Source organism: Neoarius graeffei, chromosome 17 (assembly GCF_027579695.1).
Source record: "Neoarius graeffei isolate fNeoGra1 chromosome 17, fNeoGra1.pri, whole genome shotgun sequence".
Lineage (NCBI taxonomy): Eukaryota > Metazoa > Chordata > Actinopteri > Siluriformes > Ariidae > Neoarius > Neoarius graeffei.
The window spans coordinates 48,436,825-48,458,472 of record NC_083585.1 but is presented as its reverse complement, the minus strand read 5'-3'; the positions used below and the strand labels follow the sequence as shown (position 1 = coordinate 48,458,472).

Sequence of the window (21,648 nt, the reverse complement as noted above, 5' to 3'; positions counted from 1 at the left end):
CTCAGCAGCAACAGTTCAGCACCATGGGCAGAAAACCAAGCCTAGCACACCCAAGAGAAGAGGTGCAGCTTAATGCAGTGCAGCTAGCAGCCATTAATGACGGCATTTGTGCATTCCCCTTCAAGGACACAATGGGACAGTATGTAAAGGCTACATGCCATATACTGAGTGGGTATGTCCTTCCGAATGCTACATCTTGCTGTGTTCTCTGCCAGCAGATAGCAGTTCAGATGACGCTCTTCCTGACTGGGAAAATTACAAAGCTGCTCCCCTGCACGTCTAAGAAGTGCTTACCATTCTTCACACCCTGGCATCCTTCAGCACAGTTCCTCCACATTGAACCTCTCTCCTCTCACCAACTGGCTGACTCCACAAAACAAACAAAAATAATAGAGCACCTTTTTTTCACCTCACACCTTTATCCCTGTGTCTATGTCACATCCTGTCACCAGAGGGCACTACACTGGTGGAGAATGCAGGCAAGTGATGCAGACTCAGGTGCCCCAGATATGGACCCAGTGGTGAGGCACCTCATGGATGTCAGTGTACAGCACGAGCAGCTGTTTCAGGAGCTGGCCCATGGCCTACACACCATGACTCAGGAGCTCCTGAGCCTGAAAAACATACCGACCACAGCTGCAGTCCCCTCCCTGACCTAGCCCGAGATGCTCAGTGCCTCTTCACCAAGCTCAATGCTAACAATGAGCTCCCACTCTCATCCTCACACTGGATGGCATCCCACTGCCAGCACTGTTTTATTTGGGGAGCACTATTACCCTGGCTTGTTCCTCAGCTCTGTCTCAGACCACCCAACCCTCTGAAAGCCTGGCTGTCACCTGTGTACATTTGGGTGTGAGAGAGGTCCCTGCCACAGAGATCTGGATAAGGAATAGAATAGGTGATTGGTTGGTCTGATTCCCAATCTTCCTGTGCCTCTCCTTGTAGGCAGAGACTGGCTGGAGTTTCATGCCTCTATGGGTATGTTGGAGAGATGAAGGAAAAATAGGAGCTCCAGAAGGCTGGAGAGGCAGCAGCAGAAACAATGTGCCCTTCCAACCACTCCTGGGACCACATTCCTGGCTGAAGGAGAGCCACCAGCTGTGGAAGCCAAAGCCTAAGGTGAGCCCTCCCTCCCCACTGACCCTCTCTCTTCTCTGTCTCAGCAGGCATTGAGGGAAGGAAACTTTGGGAAGGAACAAAAGGTGGATGACAGGCTGAATCATTACTGGGGCCAGATGCTACAGGTTGAAGGGGAGAACCTGCACCCCAACCATGGACTGCCTGTGACCTACTTTATGGTGAAAAGAGGGTTCCTATCTTAACACTGTAGCTGCCAGAGTGAGCACTGTGATCTCCTCATCATATCTAGGACCAATATTGACAACATTATGCACCTGACCCACTTTCACTTACTATGCGGCCATCTGGGACCCCAAAACACACTGAAGAAGATCCGGGACCAGTTCCACTGGCCAGGAATGGTGGCCAAGGTCCACAACTTCTGCCAGCATTGCCCCATTAATTCCAGTGGACATGGCTCTCATAGGGCTACTGCCTAAGTCTGCCCAAAGCCACAAATCCATCTTGGTGATTGTCAACTATGCCACTTGGTACCCAGAGGCCATCCCTCTCCACAAAGCCACGTCCAGGAACATTGCTAGGGAACTGATGCTCTTCTTCAGCCAGGTCAGAATCCCCAAGGACCTGCTCACAGACCAGGGCACCCCCTTAACCTCCACATCCATGGGGGACCCATGTCAGCTGCTGTAGTTCAAAGGCCTCAAGACCTCAGTCTATCACCCTCAGACCAATGGTCGGGTGAAGCAATTCAACCAAACTCTCAAGCACATGTTGAAAAGGGTGGTAGATGAAGCTGGGTGAAACTGGAACCTACTCCTCCCCTTCCTCCTCGCCCTGCAGGAGACTCCTCAGGCCTCTACAGGGTTCACACATTTCTAGCTCTTGTTCCACAAATGGCCCAGGGGCCTATTGGATACCATCAAGGAAGCCTGGGAGGAGTAGCTATCCTCTTTCCACTCCCTCATTGACGATGTCCAAGAAATGCAAGAGTGGATTGAGCAGGTGGCCCGCTTCATACAGGAGCATAATACAGGTAGCCCAGAGACAGCAGAAGTGAGCCTACAATCAACCAGTCCAACCTGGCGAGTTTCAGCCTGGCAATCATGTGCTCCTGCTCCTCCCAAATGTGAGTTGAAAGTTCCTCACCCGCTGGCAAGGCCCCTATGCCAGCCAGGAGCAAGTAGGTCATATGAACTACTCCCTGCAGAAGCCAGGTAAGAGAGCCCCCACCCAGCACTACCACATCAGCCTTCTAAAATGTTGGACTTAACTGGTGCTGGCACTCTCAACCTTTCCTGTTCCCTCCTCAGCTCTGGCCAAGCCAGAGTAGGTCCACATGTGAGAGGAATTGACATATGCCAAACTGTAAGAGTTGCAAGAATTGGAGGATCAGTTCAGAGACATATTCTCTGCAGAGTCCAGGCAGACCCAACTGTCACAACATGAGTTCAAGGCCCCTGCTGGAGTAGTCATTGGACAGTGGCCTTACCGAGTCCCAGAGGCCCACTGTCAAGCTATAGAGGTAGAAGTAGCCCAGATGCTGCTGGAGGGGCCTCATCAAGGAATCCACCAGCCCCTGGCCCAGCCCCATTGTCATCATGCCCAAGCCCAACGGAAGCCTCTGGCTTTGCAACAACGTCCAGAGGCTGAACGAGGTATTGGAGTTTGACAGCTACCCCCTGCCATGAGTGGAAGACCTCATAATGCACCTAGAATGGGCCTGATTCATATCCACCCTCGAGCTTACCAAAGGGTACTGGCAGATAGACCTCTCCAAAGAGGCATGGCCCAAAATGGCCTTCAGCACCAACTCTGGGCACTGCCAATACTGGGTCCTATCTTTCAGGCTCCATGGAGCACCTGTGATTTTCCAGAGGCTGATGGACATTGTCGTGAGACCCCCTTGCTCCTACACCATGGCTTACCTGGATGGCATAGTCATTCACTCCAACAACTGGCCAGGTCGCCTCCACCACCTCAGGGAAGTGCTGGGCAGATTCCACAATATGGGACTGATGTTGAACCCAAAAAATGTCATCTGGGGCTGACCAAGGCACAGTACCTGGGGTACTGCATCAGCTGCGGTCTCCTGAAGCCACAACAAAAGAAAACTGAATCTGTCCACAACTACCCCTGGCCTACCACCAAGAAACAAGTAAGTGCCTTCTTGTGGCTAACTAGCTACTACCGGCACTTCATGCTTAATTTTCCCTCTGTGGCTTCCCCCCTCTCAAATCTCACCAGGAAGGGAGAGTGCAAGAAAGTCTGCTAGACTCCTCAGCTGTAAAAGCATTCCAGGCCCTCAAAGCCATTCTCAGAAGCTCACCATTCCAAAGAAACCACAACTTCTAATGTCCTTTCCTGGTGCAAACGGATGCATCAGAGACTGGCTTAGGAGCCATGCTGTTGCAAAAGTTTGAGGGAGAAGAGCACCACATAATGTACATCAGCTGGAAGCTGACACTTAAAGAGCAGAGGTATGCAGCAGTGGAGTGAGAAGCCATCACCATCAAATGGGCCACGGGGGAGCTACTTAACAGGAAGACACTTCACCCTTGTTACCGACCATGTCCCACTTCAGTAGATGGCAAAAAAAAAATGCAACCATAAAATAACCCGCCAGTTTCTCTCTCTCCAGGGCTTCTAGTTCCAGGTACAACATCAGGAAGGAGTCCACAATGGCAATACAGACAGCTTCTCCCAATGGCACATGCTCTGGGCACAGTCTTCTCTGACAGCCAGCTCGGAGCTGAGGTGGAGGCAATGTAATGACGGAAGGCCAGCAGCTGTCTTCTCCCTCTCTGCAAGTGCTCCTCACTGCACCACTGCTGTGGTGTTGAAAGAACAGCGCCCCTCCTCATGCATCGAAACTCAGCAGCAGCGGTTCAGCACCACCAGCAGAAAACAGCACCTAGCACACACACGAGGGAAGGAACAGCTTAATGTAGCGTGGCTGACAACCGCTAATGATAGTGTGCACATTCACCCTCCTGAAGACAGCAGGAGAGTATATAAAGGCTGCATGCCATGCACTGAGTAGGTACAGTGGTGCTTGAAAGTTTGTGAACCCTTTAGAATTTTTTATATTTCTGCATAAATATGACCTAAAACATCATCAGATTTTCATGCAAGTCCTAAAAGTAGATAAAGGGAACCCACTTAAATAAATGAGACAAAAATATTATACTTGGTCATTTATTTATTGAGGAAAATGATCCAATATTACATATCTGGGAGTGGCAAAAGTATGTGAACTTCTAGGATTAGCAGTTAATTTGAAGGTGAACTTAGAGTCAGGTGTTTTCAATCAATGGGATGACAATCAGGTGTGAGTGGGCACCCTGTTTTATTTAAAGAACAGGGATCTATCAAAGTCTAATCTTCACAACACATGTTTGTGGAAGTGTATCATGGCATGAACAAAGGAGATTTCTGAGGACCTCAGAAAAAGCGTTGTTGATGCTCACCAGGCTGGAAAAGGTTACAGAACCATCTCTAAAGAGTTTGGACTTCGCAATCCACAGTCAGACAGATTGTGTACAAAGGGAGGAAATTCAAGACCATGGTTACCCTTCCCAGGAGTGGTCGACCAACAAAGATCACTCCAAGAGCAAGGCATGTAATAGTCGGCAAGGTCACAAAGGAACCCAGGGTCATTTCTAAGCAACTGAACGCCTCTCTCACATTGGCTAATGTTAATGTTCATATGTCCACCATCAGGAGAACACTGAACAACAATGATGTGCATGGCAGGGTTGCAAGGAGAAAGCCACTGCTCTCCAAAAATAACATTGCTGCTCATCTGCAGTTTGCCAAAGATCATGTGGACAAGCCAGAAGGCTATTGGAAAAAATGTTTTGTGGATGGATGAGACCAAAATAGAACTTTTTGCTTTAAATGAGAAGTGTTATGTTTGGAGAAAGGAAAACACTGCATTCCAGCATAAGAACCTTATCCCATCTGTGAAACATGGTGGTGGTAGTATCATGGCTTGGGCCTGTTTTGCTGCATCTGGGCCAGGATGGCTTGCCATCATTGATGGAACAATACATTCTTAATTATACCAGTGAATTCTAAAGGAAAATGTCAGGACATCTGTTCATTAACTGAATCTCAAGAGAAGGTGGGTCATGCAGCAAGACAACGACCCTAAGCACACAAGTCGTTCTACGAAAGAATGGTGAAGAAGAATAAAGTTAATGTTTTGGAATGGCCAAGTCAAAGTCCTGACCTTAATCCAAATGAAATGTTGTGGAAGGACCTGAAGTGAGCAGTTCATGTGAGGAAATCCACCAACATCCCAGAGTTGAAGCTGTTCTGTACAGAGGAATGGGCTAAAATTCCTCCAAGCTGGTGTGCAGGACTGATCAACAGTTACTGGAAATGTTTAGTTGCAGTTATTGCTGCACAAGGGGGTCACAACAGATACTGAAATAAAGGTTCACATACTTTTGCCACTCACAAATATGTAATATTGGATCATTTTCTTCAATAAACCAATGGCCAAGTATAATATTTTTGTCTCATTTGTTTAACTGGGTTCTCTTTGTCTACTTTTAGGATGTGGCAGCGGGGGCGTGTCGGTCTGTGAAGGGAGGGCGGAGTCAAGGAAGGTAAGTGGCAGAATCACTGCACCTGAAGGGAATTAACCTGTGTTTGTGTGTCTTCCCCAGTGACCGCGCCCTATAAGAGGAGAGGGAGCGCAGAGGAAGGGAGCTCTCCCGACCAGAACACGTGTGTGTGTGTGTGTGTGTGTATATATATATATATATATATATATATATATATATATGAGTGAATATAAAAGCTGAAAAGCTAAAATAAAAGAGTTATTGAGAACTCAGGTCTGGCCTGCTGTGCTTCTGTGCTCCACCCACCTGGTATAATTCTACAGTGGTGCTGAAACCCGGGATAGTGCAGAAGGGAACAGCCATATGGAGTCCTCCCCCTTTCAGGACCTGGTCCATGCCCTTGCCACAGCCCAACAGAGCCAGCACCAGGCACTGATCACCCTCCGGAAGGAACAAGAACAGCGCTTCGAAGCCCTGGTGCTGGCGCAACAGGAAGATCGCCAGGCGTTCCGGCACCTGCTCGTGTCGGCGGGGGCCCCGATCACCACTGCCGCGGACCCTTCCCACCTCACCCTAACGAAGATGGGTCCACAGGACGACCCCGAAGCCTTCCTCACTCTTTTCGAGCAGGCAGCCGAGGCGTGGAGTTGGCTGGTGGAACAGCGCGCGGTGCACTTCCTCCCCCTGCTAACGGGTGAGGCGCAGCTGGCCGCGCTACAGCTCCCCGCCGACAGCCAGCTGGTCTATGCGGACCTCTGCAGGGCCGTCCTCCAGCGCGTGGGTCGCATCCCGGAGCAGCAGCGGCAGCACTTCCGCGCGCTGCGCCTGGAGGAGGTCGGCCGGCCGTTCGTGTTTGGCCAGCAACTCCGGGATGCCTGCCGGCGGTGGCTGAGGGCCGACAACCACAACGCCAAGGGAATCATCGATCTGGTGACGCTGGAGCAATTCGTCGCTTGACTTCCGGAAGGAACTGCAGAGTGGGTCCAGTGCCATCGCCCGGCCTTGCTGGATCAGGCCATTGAGTTGGTGGAGGATCATATGGCGGCCGTTCTGACAGCAGGACAGCATGTCTCCCCTTCTTCCCTCCCCTCTGTCTCTCTCCTCCCTTCTGTTCCTCATCCTCACCCCATTCCCCCACCGCAGGGGCGGGGGCCAGCTCCACCCCAGCCGGCCCGCCGCACCTGTGGTGTCCTACTGTTTCCTACTTCCGTGTCTGTGTCTTCTCCCCCTCAGGTGAGTGATCTCCCGAACACCGGTGCAGAGAGAAAGCCTGGACTGGTTTGCTGGCACTGCGGGGAGCCAGGGCACCTCCAGCATCAGTGCTCAGCGATGGAGGTGGGCACGGTGGTCCAGATCCCCGACGTGCCTGGGACTGCCCTGGATTGGGCCGGAGCAAATTGCATACCGGTGAGTATCCAAGGGGATATTTATCAGGCTTTGGTGGACTCTGGCTAAAATCAGACCTCAATCCACCAAAGCCTGGTGCAAGATGAGGCATTGGGGAGAACACAATTGGTGAAGGTGTTGACGGGGATGTTCACAACTACCCTTTAGTGCCGGTCCACATTCTATTTTGAGGGGAGAAATTTAGAGTACAGGCGGCAGTTAATCCTCGCCTCACCCAGTCGATAATTTTGGGGACTGATTGGCCAGGATTTGGGGAATTAATGACACATTTAGTGAAGAGTGGGGCCTGCCATAATTTAGCGGGGGGAGGTCCCGGTGTGGCTTTGGCGGGAGCAGCTGTCACAGAGCCGTCCACGTCACCACCGTGTCAGAGTGAGCAGCAGGCTCCTCCTCCCTCTCTCGGGAAATCCCTTGCGGATTTCCCGTTTAAGCAGTCACGAGATGAGACTCTGCGGCATGAGTTTGACCAAGTGAGAGTGATCGATGGTCAAACGCTCCAGCCAAACGCCACCCCATCTTTCCCCTATTTCTCCATTTTTAAGGATAGATTATACCGAGTGACGCAGGACACTCAGGCGAAGGATCAGATCACACAGCTTTTAATCTCAAAGAGCCACTGGGAATCTATATTCCAGGCGGCTCACTTTAATCCCATAGCTGGACACTTAGTGCAGGATAAGACACTAGCCCGAATAATGGCCCAGTTCTATTGGCCAGGGATTCGCGTCGATGTCCGTAGGTGGTGTACGGCGTGCCACGAATGCCAGTTAGTAAATCCAACAGCCATTCCAAAAGCGCCTTTGTGCCCTCTGCCATTAATCAAGACCCCATTCAAAAGAATTGGGATGGATCTCGTCAGGCCATTAGATCGGTCAACACGAGGGTATCGCTTTATTTTAGTTCTGGTGGACTATGCAATGTGATATCCAGAAGCAGTGCCTCTCTACAATATCTCAGCACGTAGTATTGCGGAAGCACTCTTCCACATCATCTCCTGAGTCGGAATCCCCAAAGAGATTCTGACTGATCAAGGCACTTCGTTTATGTCACGCAAACTGCGCGAACTGTATGGGTTACTGGGAATTAAGCCTATCCGCACCAGCATTTATCACCCACAAACGGATGGCTTAGTTGAATGGTTCAACCACACCCTGAAAACCATAATTAAAAAATTTGTAAGCGAGGATGCACGCAACTGAGATAAATGGCTCAAGCCCCTGTTATTCGCAGTGCGAGAGGTCCCACAAGCCTCCACGGGGTTCTCCCCATTTTAATTATTATATGGGCGTAAGCCACGTGGCATTCTAGATGTGCTGTGGGAAAATTGGGAGGAGGGACCTTCAACAAGTAAAAATGAAATTCAGTATATTATCGACTTGCGCGCCAAACTCCACACCCTCACATACTTAACCCAGGAGAATTTGCGGCAGGCCCAAGAATGTCAAGTCCGTCTGTACAACAGGGGCACGCACCTTAGGGAGTTCACACCGGGAGATAAAGTACTCATGCTGTTGCCCACGTCGAGCTCCAAATTAATCGCCAGGTGGCAAGGACCTTTTGAGGTCACACGGCGAGTTGGGGATGTCGACTATGAGGTGAGGCGAACGGACAGGGGTGGGGCGTTACAGATTTACCACCTCAATCTGTTAAAACTTTGGAATGAGGAGGTCCCTGTGGTGTTGGTGTCGGTGGTTCCAGAGAAGGCAGAGCTGGGGCCGGAGGTTCAAAAGGGAAACTTGACATTGCCCACTGCTCCGGTCCCCTGTGGAGACCACCTCTCCCCAACCCAGCTCACAGAGGTAGCCCAGTTGCAAACTGAATTTTCTGACGTGTTCTCGCCCCTGCCCGGCCGCACCCACCTCATAGAACACCACATTGAGATGCCCCCGGGAGTAGTAGTGCACAGCCACCCTTACAGACTGCCTGAACACAAGAAAAACGTGGTTCAGGAAGAACTCGAGGCCATGCTCGAAATGGGCGTCATCGAGGAGTCCCACAGTGACTGGAGCAGCCCGGTGGTCTTGGTTCCCAAGGCTGACGGGTCGGTCCGGTTCTGTGTGGACTATAGAAAAGTCAATGTGGTGTCTAAATTTGACGCGTACCCAATGCCTCGTATTGACGAGTTGCTCGATTGACTAGGCACGGCTCGCTTTTATTCAACACTGGATTTGACAAAGGGATATTGGCAGATCCACTTGACTCCACTATCCCGAGAGAAAATGGCCTTTTCCACACCGTTTGGCTTACACCAGTTCGTCACACTTCCTTTTGGGCTGTTTGGAGCGCCTGCTACATTCCAGTGGCTTATGGATAGGGTCCTCCGCCCGCACGCCACCTATGCGGCTGCATACCTGGACGACATTATCATTTATAGTAATGACTAGCCGCGGCACCTAGAACACCTGAGGGCCGTCCTTAGGTCGCTGAGGCAAGCGGGGCTCACAGCCAACCCGAAGAAGTATGCGATTGGGTGGGTGGAAGTACAGTATCTGGGCTTCCACTTGGGCAATGGGCAGGTGCGTCCCCAAATCAATAAGACAGCAGCGATTGCGGCCTGCCCGAGGCCCAAGACCAAAAAGGGGGTGAGACAGTTCCTGGGGCTGGCTGGCTACTATCGTAGGTTTATACCTAATTATTCAGATGTCACCAGCCCGCTGACTGATCTCACTAAAAAGGGAGCACCAGATACAGTCCAGTGGACGGAGCAATGCCAGCGGGCTTTCTCTAAGGTAAAGGCTGCACTGTGTGGGGGGCCACTATTACACTCCCCTGACCTTTCTCTCCCCTTTGTTTTGCAGACAGAGGCTGTCCCAGGAAGTGGAGGGGGAGGACCGTCCAGTTCTGTACATCAGCTGCAAACTGTCAGTGCGTGAGGGCAGGTACAGCACCATAGAGAAGGAATGCCTTGCCATCAAGTGGGTGGTCCTCGCCCTCTGCTACTACCTGCTGGGGCACCCTTTCACCCTCTGGTCGGACCAGGCGCCCTTCCAGTGGCTCCACCGCATGAAGGATGCCAATGTGCAGATCACCCCTTGGTATCTGGCGCTCCAGCCGTTAAAGTTTGAGGTGGTCCACAGGCCGGGGGCGCAGATGGTCGTGGCAGACTTTCTCTCCCGTCGAGGGGGGTCGGCTGCAGGCCGGACGGCTGCCCGGCCTGAGTCGGGCGGTGGGGGTATGTGGCAGCAGGGGCGTGGTCAAGCGTCGGTCTGTGAAGGGAGGGCGGAGTCAGGGAAGGTAAGTGGCAGAATCACTGCACCTGACGGGAATTAACCTGTGTTTGTGTGTCTTCCCCAGTGACCACGCCCTCTAAGAGGAGAGGGAGCGCAGAGGAAGGGAGCTCTCCCGACCAGAACACGTGTGTGTGTGTGTGTGTGTATATATATATATATATATATATATATATATATATATATATATATATGACTGAATATAAAAGCTGAAAAGCTAAAATAAAAGAGTTATTGAGAACTCAGTTCTGGCCTGCCGTGCTTCTGTGCTCCACCCACCTGGTATAATTCTACATAGGACTTGTGTGAAAATCTGATGATGTTTTAGGTCATATTTATGCAGAAATATAGAAAATCCTAAAGGCTTCACAAACTTTCAAGCACCACTGTACGTCCTCCCAAATGCTATATCAGACTTGTTGCGTTCTCTGTCAGCAGATATTAATTTGGATGATGCCCTCCCCCACTAGGAAAATTACAAAGCTGCTCCCATGCACCTCTAAGAAGAGCTTACCATTCTCCACACCTGGGACCCTTCACCATGCCTCCTCCACTTTGAACCTTACTCCCTACACCAGCTGGCTCACTCCATAAAACAAACAAAAAGAAAATAACCTTTTTTTTTTTTTTTAACACTACATCACACACCTTTGTCCCTGTGTCTGTGTCATGTCCTGAATCTAGAGGGCACTACAGTACTGTCAATCAATTCCATGAAAAAAGACTTTCTCTTCTTACAGTTACATACAGACTAGATGTTTGAAATCTCAAGTGATATAAGAAATGTTTTCTTCCTTTGCCCACCTACTGATTTAATTCCATTTTTGTGCAATATTACATTTGATTATCTTGATAATACTTTATATACACATATATACACATAAACAGTATGCAACATCCAATCATATCAATAGCCTCCAATTTTGTATTACTAGCCCAGCCAGTCACTAATGTATACTTTCTTTTCATTTCATTTGCAATACTTATAAAATAAGAAAATAACTAAAAACAGATCCCAGTTTCCCCCGGGTCCGGCAAGGGCCCTTCTGTGTGGAGTTTGCATGTTCTCCCCGTGTCCGCGTGGGTTTCCTCCGGGTGCTCCGGTTTCCCCCACAGTCCAAAGACATGCAGGTTAGGTTAACTGGTGACTCTAAATTGACCGTAGGTGTGAATGTGAGTGTGAATGGTTGTCTGTGTCTATGTGTCAGCCCTGTGATGACCTGGCGACTTGTCCAGGGTGTACCCCGCCTTTCGCCCGTAGTCAGCTGGGATAGGCTCCAGCTTGCCTGCAACCCTGTAGAACAGGATAAAGCGGCTAGAGATAATGAGATGAGATGAGATGAGATCCCAGTTTCAAATTAAAATGTATTATTTTAAAAATAAAGAAATAAAATAAGGCTATTATGTGAGTAATTCCAAGTATGGATAAATACTTTTACTTTGCAGACAAATTTTGGATGACTGTTCTTGGATGACTGTTGGAATTGTCAGCGTTCTATACTCTACTGTATGTCTCTGCAGAGACAAAGGATATTTGTATAACAATAGTATTTAATTCAGTCCTTGAGGCAGAATCCTTCTGAATTTTACCCAAGAACAAAATGGTAACAAACAAACAAACAAAAAGAAAAAACCTTACTGTATAGCCTATGGTGTCTGACTAATGCACACAATTTTGTGTGATATTTTAAATGAAGTTCCAACAAGCAAATGCAATAATTATGAGTGTTTAAAAAAATGGCTGGACAAGCAACTTTCCTGCCAATTTCTTCAGTTATCTGGACAATCTACTCGCCTATATATCAAACGATGCACTGGCAACAAGAATAAATATGTCTCTGAAATGCAGTAAGAAAATATGTTTGCATAAGCACTCTTTCTGAGAAATAAATTAAATAAATATATTCTGCTATTATTTATTAGCAAAGTAACAATCGTTGACCAATTCATGCTAGATGAATATTTGATTTGCATCACAAACATTATAGACATAGACACATGTTCAAATCCAACACTTCCATTTTCTATATACTGTGGCCTTCACTTAAAATCATAATGTATGTCAAATATTATAACTGTTGAATATACAGAATTGACACTCATGGGTTAAACATATATCCTACTTATTGTCTGTCCTGCTGCTTTGTGTCAGTTCTTTATTTTTATGTGTTGTAATTACATCTTGGGCAATTTCAGTTGTTCAGCTTCATCCATCATGTTTTATTGACACTCGTACAAATACAAGGAGGACAAATCAGCAGCCTGACTGCCTAGCACAAGCAGATTTTGTATTCAGGTTATTAGTTTTTAATTCATAGATGCCCAGGACACAAGTAGAGAAAACAAATAAGTCCGATGTTCTATTGAGTTGCATCACCCTAATGATCTCTACAAGGTTTAATTTGGTGCATGTCAGTATATTTTGTAGCTTGACTTAATCTTTTGTGACTAGTAATATTTATACTCAGTCTTGTGTTCCTACATTTATTTTACACATGTTTTAATCGGTCAATACCGAGGTTTGTGCCTTATTCTTTTTAAACAACCAGTCACAATAAACTTATCCAAACCTGCACCAGAAAACTGAAATAATTCATTGGCCATTAAAGTTTTTAATTGGATGTTTCTGATACAGTCTAAGTGCCTGTGAGTAGCATTTGCAGGAACTAATGGTACTTGGGAGCGGCTCTAGACTAATTGTTAATTGCCACCATTAGAAAGGACTGTGTGCTATTCTCCACAAAATGCATTGCACAAATACATCACAAACAGAAAACAGGGGTCCATGTACTAATGCTTGTAAACTCAACTGTTTTGTTTTACACACACACACACACACACACACACACACACACACATTTATTTATTCTCATCTCATCTCATTATCTCTAGCCGCTTTATCCTTCTACAGGGTCGCAGGCAAGCTGGAGCCTATCCCAGCTGACTACGGGCGAAAGGCGGGGTACACCCTGGACAAGTCGCCAGGTCATCACAGGGCTGACACATATGGCCCTTTTCCACTACCCTTTTTCAGCTCACTTCAGCTCGCTTCAGCTCACTTCAGCCCGACACGGCTCGCGTTTCGACTACCAAAAACCAGCATGACTCAGCTCGCTTCAGCCCTGCTTAGCCCCTAAAACTCGCACCGTTTTGGAGTGGGGCTGAAGCGAGCCGAAGCGAGCCGAGTGAGGCTGGGGGCATGAGCAGACACTCCCCTGTGCACTGATTGGTGAGGAGGAGTGTCCTCACATGCCCACACACGCCCCGCGAGCGCGCTGGGATCTGTAAACACCGTAAACCCGGAAGGAGAAGAATTACGAATTACAAGAATTTCTGAAGCCTTATGCACCTCGCCTCATCTATATGCTCTTGCCAGTATCTGTCCGCGTTGTCGGTGACAACAAGCCACAGCACCAAGACCAGCAACACTAACGACTCCATGTCCTCCATGTTTATTGTTTACTATTCGGGTCGTGAGACTACCGCTTAAAAGCTCACTGATGTCACTGTTTGCGCTGCCTAACGACATCACGTGACGTCCACCTACTTCCAGCCAGCACGGTTCAGCGCGGTTGTAGTCGAAATGCAACTCCAACAGCCCCACTCAGCACGGCACGGCTTAGCCCGACTCAGCCGCGTTTGTAGTGGAAAAGCGGCAATAGACACAGACAACCATTCACACTCACATTCACACCTACGGTCAATTTAGAGTCACCAGTTAACCTAACCTGCATGTCTTTGGACTGTGGGGGAAACCGGAGCACCCGGAGGAAACCCACGCGGACACAGGGAGAACATGCAAACTCCACACAGAAAGGCCCTCGCCGGCCCCGGGGCTCGAACCCAGGACCTTCTTGCTGTGAGGCGACAGCGCTAACCACTACACCACCGTGCCGCCCACATTTATTTATTTATTATTATTATTATTATTATTGGCCTAAAGCAAGATGGGGGTCAAAACTATATGGCTCATAATGCAAATTTAGCAGGCAGGTGCATCCAGTCCATTACTCAAGCAAGAAATGCAACTCTACCAGCCAGATGATAGGACTATAGTAGATGAATTCAAACTTTTCCCTTATGAGCCCCACTTCCTTGTTAAAAAAAAATAATTGTATTGTCTATTATTAACTGGAAAATAGATTTCAATAGAATAAACAAAAACATGAAAACAATAGTGGAATGGGTGGTAAACACAGTGCAAAGTATGAAACATAACAGTAGAGTTTCTAAATAATCCTTTTACAAATCATTTGTAATATCAAATGTGAAACCAAGAATAGTGTTTAAATCAATGTCCAATTATAATTAGTATTAAAATTATGGGTGATGTTTTTAATTTCTTTGGAAGCCAAGGTAAATATTTGTTTGTTACTTTGTTTGTTAAATCTAAAAAATATATTAAAATTGAATGCATCTGAATGACTGTTCATCCTTTTATATTTTGGCCTATCTACAAGAAAATGAAACAGACCAAGCGACAATAATCTACACTCAATGGACTTTAAATGGTAATGTTCTGTGCATGCTGTTACAGCAAGCTGATTGAAATATTGTTCTTTTGTATATGTTTTAAATGTACAAATCATACTCTGCTACAAAGTACCATATAATTTCCTCCAGGTAAAGCTCAGACTGGGCTGATGTAAACAACTTAGTAAACAAAGGAACAATTTTAATTCAAACATTTAATGCCTTTGTTGGTTTCACTGCCATCTTTGTGACCCTTAATCTATCACAGTGCATTCTTTTGGCTCCCATTCATGCCTTTAAATGTTAGTAAAAACTTCAAAGTATTATATCTAAACAAGACTTGATTTCATCATTTTTCCAAGTTTCATGTACTGTTTTGATAATACCTTGCAGAACTCATTCAACAGCTTTGTACTTAGTTCGGATTCTTCTGTGCATCTGAGTCGCTTTGGATAAAAGCTTCTGCCAATTGAATAAATATAAATGTAGACATAAAACATGTTGCTGCTGATGTGTGAGCTTTAGAAGTAATGGGCCTTTCATCTCCTGTTTCCTATGTTGTGTCTCCCACTAACATTACAGAGACAATAATCTTGTTTCATCAATGACAATGATGCAATTCATTTTATACAGTAACACTGTCTTCCATTTACATAATGCTGACATGAAGATAAATAGTTGTGGGAATATCCTTATCTTTCATAAGGTCTAGGTTTCAAATTCTGTAAATGCATATGGGTGGTTGTCTGGGTAAACCCATAACTCTGGGTGAATTCTGGCAAACTAATAAAAAAGACAGGGTTTTTTTTGTTTGTTTGTTTGCTTGAGAAAATTTTCAGGTTTCAATAATTCTAACATACTTTGACCTCAAATTTAAGAAACCAAAAATATATTTCACCAAAATGAGGTGACAAACCAATGAGGTTTATCCATGTCCAGGCTATCTTCCTGTAAAGATCTTGTTGGATAAGGAGTTTAACACATTTGGTGGTAAAACTACCTCATAAAAATGTCTTAAACTTTGCACTTTATTCCCTAAGAGTACTCATCAAAACTGTGAAATATTTCAGCTAGCATTAAACATTGAAGTGAATTCAATAATTTATCATGTCTCGATTTCAAAGGCCTCATGGTTTACAAGCAAAGAAAGTCATTAAACTTAAAATTTGTTATTTACTATTGCACAATAATGCATAAACGCTGACATAATGCATGCAACTGTGGCTACTGGTTAAAGTAGCAAATGTCTCATTTACCTAATGTTATATTTGAGCAAATATGGTGGATAAGATGTTTGGATAATTAAAAAAATAATAATAGTAGTATTAGGAAGAAGAAGAGGAAGAATAAACTGGTTATACTGTCCAGAATTTGACTGACACATCATTAAACATATCAATAAAACATTTTAGATATTTTCTTTACATTCCATTTTACAATAATTTAAGAAAAGATGGAATTGTTGGATTGCTATACTCCTGAGGAATTTGGATAAGGCATAAGCCTAATCAATTCAGTTTGTAATCAAGTATCAAATGTCAAAATGTCCACTAAGCTCCGTTGCCACAGTAGGAATGAAAATGTTCAATGCCATTTTCTGCCTTTTGTCCCTTTTTAGCCAGACTTTAAAATGATATAACGTGTGGTTCAGATAGATGCCAAAGAGAAACATGTTTCAGTCTGTAGTTTTCAGAATAATATACAATCGTAGAAAATTTCACCATGTGAACTGTTTTCCCAGGTGATCACACATATATTGTTTAAAGTGTGCAGTGGTTCTATGAAAGTGTCTTACAATGGACATCCAGTTTGACACTGGTTCTGTTCTTTCCTTCTGCACTGGAACACTCCACTATGTACACACCCGCATCATGCCTGGTCACATTCCAAATCTCCAGATTCCAGTCTTCAGGGAAATGGTAACGATGATCCCGATCTGTTCACACACACACACACACACACACACACACACACACACACACACACACACACACACACACACCGATCAGCTGACACCTTTCTATTTTAGCCAGCATTAACTTTTTCACCAGTTTGTGCAACAGTAGCTCTTCTGTGGGATTGGAACACATGGGCTAGCCTTCGTGCCCCATACAAATCAAAGAGCCATGACCCTGTCGCTGATTCACTGGTTGTCCTTCCTTGGACCACTTTTGGTAGGTACTAACCACTTCATACTGGGAACACCCCACAAGATGTGCCATTTTGGAGATGCTCAGACCCAGTCAGGTGGCATGGTGGTGTAGTGGTTAGCACTATCGCCTCACAGCAAGAAGGTTCTGGGTTCAAGCCCAGTGGCCGACAGGGGCCTTTCTATGTGGAGTTTGCATGTTCTCCCCGTGTCTGCATGGGTTTCCTCTGGGTGCTCCGGTTTCCCCCACAGTCCAAAGACATGTGGATTAGATTGATTGGCTACTCTAAATTGCCCAAAGGTGTGTATGTGTACCCACCACCAGATGAGGGTTTGAGTCCCTCTGGTGCTATAATCACCCAAGAGTATTCAGGGAAGCTAGTTAACAGCTTCCTGGATTGCTGACCCTCAACTGTGAGGATAGCAACAGACAGACAGACAGACCCAGTCATCTAGCCATCACAATTTGGTCCTTGCCAAAGTTGCTCAGATCCTTATACTTGCCAATTTTTTCCTGCTTCCAACAGATCAATTTCATGAACTGACTGTTCTCTTGCTGACTAATATATCCCACCTGTTGACAGGTGCCACTGTAATGAGATAATCAATGTTATTCACTTCCCCTGTCAGTGGTTTTAATGTTATGGTTGATCGGTGTATAGTGAAGTTCAGAAGACTAAGTCCATTAGCTCACTCGAGTTTGTTGACGGTGTAGTGGCTGGCTGCTTTATGTCCCGAGGCTCCCTCATGTCTGTGTTGCCTTCTGGCTCTCTCCTTTTAGTTATGCTGTCATAGTTAGTTGCCGGATTCCTTGCTTGTACTCAGTGCAATATGTATACTGTTCCTTATTCAGGTGACATTGGGCATACCTAACAACCTGTGTTCTCTCTCTCTCTCTCTCTCTCTCTCTCCCCCCCCCAAAAAAAAAAAAATCTGTCCCTCTGAGTTGCATGTCGGTCCTGGGATCGAGACGCTGACTTCTGCTCCTCGGACCTGCCTGATCCATCCTGGTGCCCTGTGTCTGGTTGGAGTCTCATCACATCGCTCCTGTGGAGGACGGCCCCATGTGGACAGTTGAAAGTCACACTTTGGAAGACGCTCTGCACACTTACAGTAATGCTTTTATGGCTGAGGACTACAGTTGACTTGCTAACTTTAGGACTGCAGTTGTCATGAACAGTTTTGCACTCAAGTTTCCATCAATGAAGAGTTTATAACATCAATGAAACTGACTTCATGTTAAAACTGTTAATGTTATAGTCATGTTGTCTGTTGTTGCTCAAATGAGGATGGGTTCCCTTTTGAGTCTGGTTCCTCTCGAGGTTTCTTCTTCATGTCGTCTGAGGGAGTTTTTCCTTGCCACTGTTGCCACAGGCTTGCTCATTGGGAATAGATTAGGGATAAAATTAGCTCATGTTTTAAGTCGTTCAAATTCTGTAAAGCTGCTTTGTGACAATGTTTATTGTTAAAAGCGCTATACAAATAAACTTGACATTAGCAAAAAAAAAGTATTGTCTTTCATCTGGCATGAAAATTAATACTTTTAGTTTCCTGAAGTTCCTTTAATCTTTATTAATAAAAGTGTGTGTTTTTTTTTTTTTGTTGTTGTTGTTCTTGTTGACAAAAAGCAATGGAGGTGGTAATGGGTAAAAACTATACCAACTGAGTAAAAATAATGTGTTAGAAGAAAACAATTAACTCTGTGTTTGCAGTGAACATGTGCTGCTGCTGCTTGAGTGAAATGTGTGAACAGGCTATTTCGATAGATTTCAGTTTCCTAGAAGAATTCTGCCAACAATTGAGATGTGGTCTTGATTTTAAATGATGTAATCCTAATTAATTATTATCTTTAGGATGCTGCTATGTATGGACCAGGTGCAGGAAAATAATCAAGGTTACTCAGATTTACAGTATATCATGAAGCACAGCTTGTAACACACCTACACATACAGACAAGCACAATGTGATGAAAAATAGTTGTCATTAATTCAGCACATGCCATGTCTCATTCAGTGTGACAGTCATCTTCATTTAACCTGCATGCATTAACACTCCAGGCAGGAGCACATCTGGCACACAAGCTGACAATGTTTCATTCAGTGCACATATGGCACGTTATGACAGAACAAATGCGAGGCAGCTTGCACTGAGTTCTTAAAATGCCCATTACCTCTAAGCACTTTCTCGCCCTGGATGATCCACTCGCATGAGATATCATCTGGATTGGCTGAGACCTTAACAGGAAGTGTGGCGACGTCATCCTCTATCACCTCCACTAGGTTTGGCTGGTCTTCTGCAAACTCAGGAGGGACTGGCGCACACACACACACACACACGTTTGCTATTTATCTCTTTTAAAAATGTTCAAAGTTTAATTTCACTTTTTATTATATTATCATTAATGAACAATCAGCTAAGCAGTCAGCATTACTACATGATCAGTAATGTTAGCAAAGTAACAAACTAAGTAGCAGTAGAAAGTGTTAAATTATGTTTTAGTGTCAATTAAATACACCTGCATTTACAGATTATTTTTCCAACCATCTTTGACTTATAAATAACTCCACATCATTTAGCACAAATTAAATCACAGCGTGTAAGTGAATGTTGAGAATTAGACTAGTAGCTCAGTTCTCAGTGAATGAATATCAGGACCCACTGTTGTCTTTCTGTATCACAAACACATTATTTAAGGCTTAATTTCTTTATGATGGTCGTTGTAGACTTATTTGTACTCACCCAAATTAATATTTATTTGCATGTTCATTATGTGACTTGTTTGGTTCATCAGTGAATCATTCATGAATCATCAGTGAATAACTGTGTTGTCATTACATAAATTGTATTTGTGCTGAAGCACATAGCTTATTAATGTTAACATTAACCATTGATTATTGGCTTCATGGACATGGTTCATGACTGACTCACTCATTCATTCAAACACTTTCTCACTCATACACTTATTCTCTCATACATTAACTTCCTTAATCACTCACACACACACATTCACTCACCTGTTCACTTGCTCACACTCACACAGACACTCACTCACTCATTCATTAACCCACACACTCATTCACTATCTCAATCATTCACTCACTTACAGACTCATGACTCATTTAGCCAAATATTCAAAAACACTCATACACTCATTCATACACTCACTGACTCATATGCTGTATGTGTGTGTGCGTGTGCGTGCGCACATGCGCGTGAGAAATTGTGAAAAATCAGTTTTATAGAGCTTGTATCACTCACAATTCATATAACAGCTGGATTATTCTCTGCATCACTTCTAAGTATCTTTGGATAAATGCACCCGTCTGAGAAATTCATGTCACTATAAATATAGCACACATTGATCTGTGAACTTCAAAAATGATAAGTCTTTGATCTGCTCTCTCTCTCTCTCTCCCTCTCTCTCTCTCTCTCTCTCTCTCTGTCTGTCTCTCATTTACATGAGTACAAAGTACAAATAAGAAATTTTACAACACACTAATGTCATTTTATCAACTTCAACTGACGGACTGCTTTTTTTAATGAGAAAAAAGTACACCTGCAATATTATATGTTTTAAGCACAGTACCAGTACCAGTCAAAAGTTTGGACACGCCTACCCATTGATGTTTTTTTTTTTTTGTATTTTCTACATTGTAGAACAATACTGAAGACAGCAAAACTATGAAATGACATATGGGACAGATATGAGATTATGTAGTAAATTTTTAAAAAAGATATATATATATATATATATATATATATATATATATATATATATATATATATACACACAGTGGTATGCAAAAGTTTGGGCACCCCTAGTCAAAATTGCTGTTAAGCAAGTTGAAGATGAAATTATCCCCAAAAGGCATAAAGTTAAAGATGACTCATTCCCTTTATGTTTGAAGCAAAAACAATTTTTTTTATTTTCATCTTTTACATTTTCAAAATGGGCGGCACGGTGGTGTAGTGGTTAGCCTTGTCGCCTCACAGCAAGAAGGTCCGGTTTGAGCCCCATGGTCAGTGAGGGCCTTTCTGTGCGGAGTTTGCATGTTCTCCCCGTGTCCGCGTGGGTTTCCTCCGGGTGCTCCGGTTTCCCCCACAGTCCAAAGACATGCAGGTTAGGTTAACTGGTGACTCTAAATTGACCGTAGGTGCGAATGTGAGTGTGAATGGTTGTCTGTGTCTATGTGTCAGCCCTGTGATGACCTGGTGACTTGTCCAGGGTGTACCCCGCCTTTCGCCCGTAGTCAGCTGGGATAGGCTACAGCTTGCCTGCGACCCTGTAGAAGGATAAAGCGGCTAGAGATAATGAGATGAGATGATGAGATGAGACATTTTCAAAATGACAAAAAAGGAAAAGGGCCCGAAGCAAAAGTTTGGGCACCCTGCATGGTTAGTACCTAGTAACACACCCTTTGGCAAGTATCACAGCTTGTAAACACTTTTTGTAGCCAGCTAATAATCTTTCAGTTCTTACCTGGGGGATTTTCGCACATTCTTCCTTTCAAAAGGCTTCCAGTTCTACAAGTTTCTTGGGCTGTCTTGCATGCACTGCTCTTTTGAGATCTATCCACAGATTTTCAATGATGTTTAGGTCAGGGGACTGTGAGGGCCATGGCAAAACCTTCAGCTTGTGCCTCTTGAGGTATTCCGTTGTAGATTTTGAGGTGTGTTTTGAATCATCGTCTTACTGTAGGACCCATCATATTTTTAACTTCAACTTTTTTTACAGATGGTG

General features: G+C 45.1%; 1 protein-coding gene across 1 annotated transcript in view; it reads right to left on the bottom strand.

Annotated features, from left to right (window-relative positions):
- Positions 1-21,648, bottom strand: part of nphs1 (NPHS1 adhesion molecule, nephrin) — a 265,377-nt gene that overhangs the window by 66,447 nt on the left and 177,282 nt on the right. Inside the window, exons 15-16 of the mRNA XM_060897686.1 lie at positions 19,078-19,218; positions 16,554-16,694 (exon numbers count right to left, since the gene is read on the bottom strand). Of these exons, the coding sequence (XP_060753669.1) occupies positions 16,554-16,694; positions 19,078-19,218 (282 nt within the window). The remainder of the gene's footprint in view (positions 1-16,553; positions 16,695-19,077; positions 19,219-21,648) is intronic.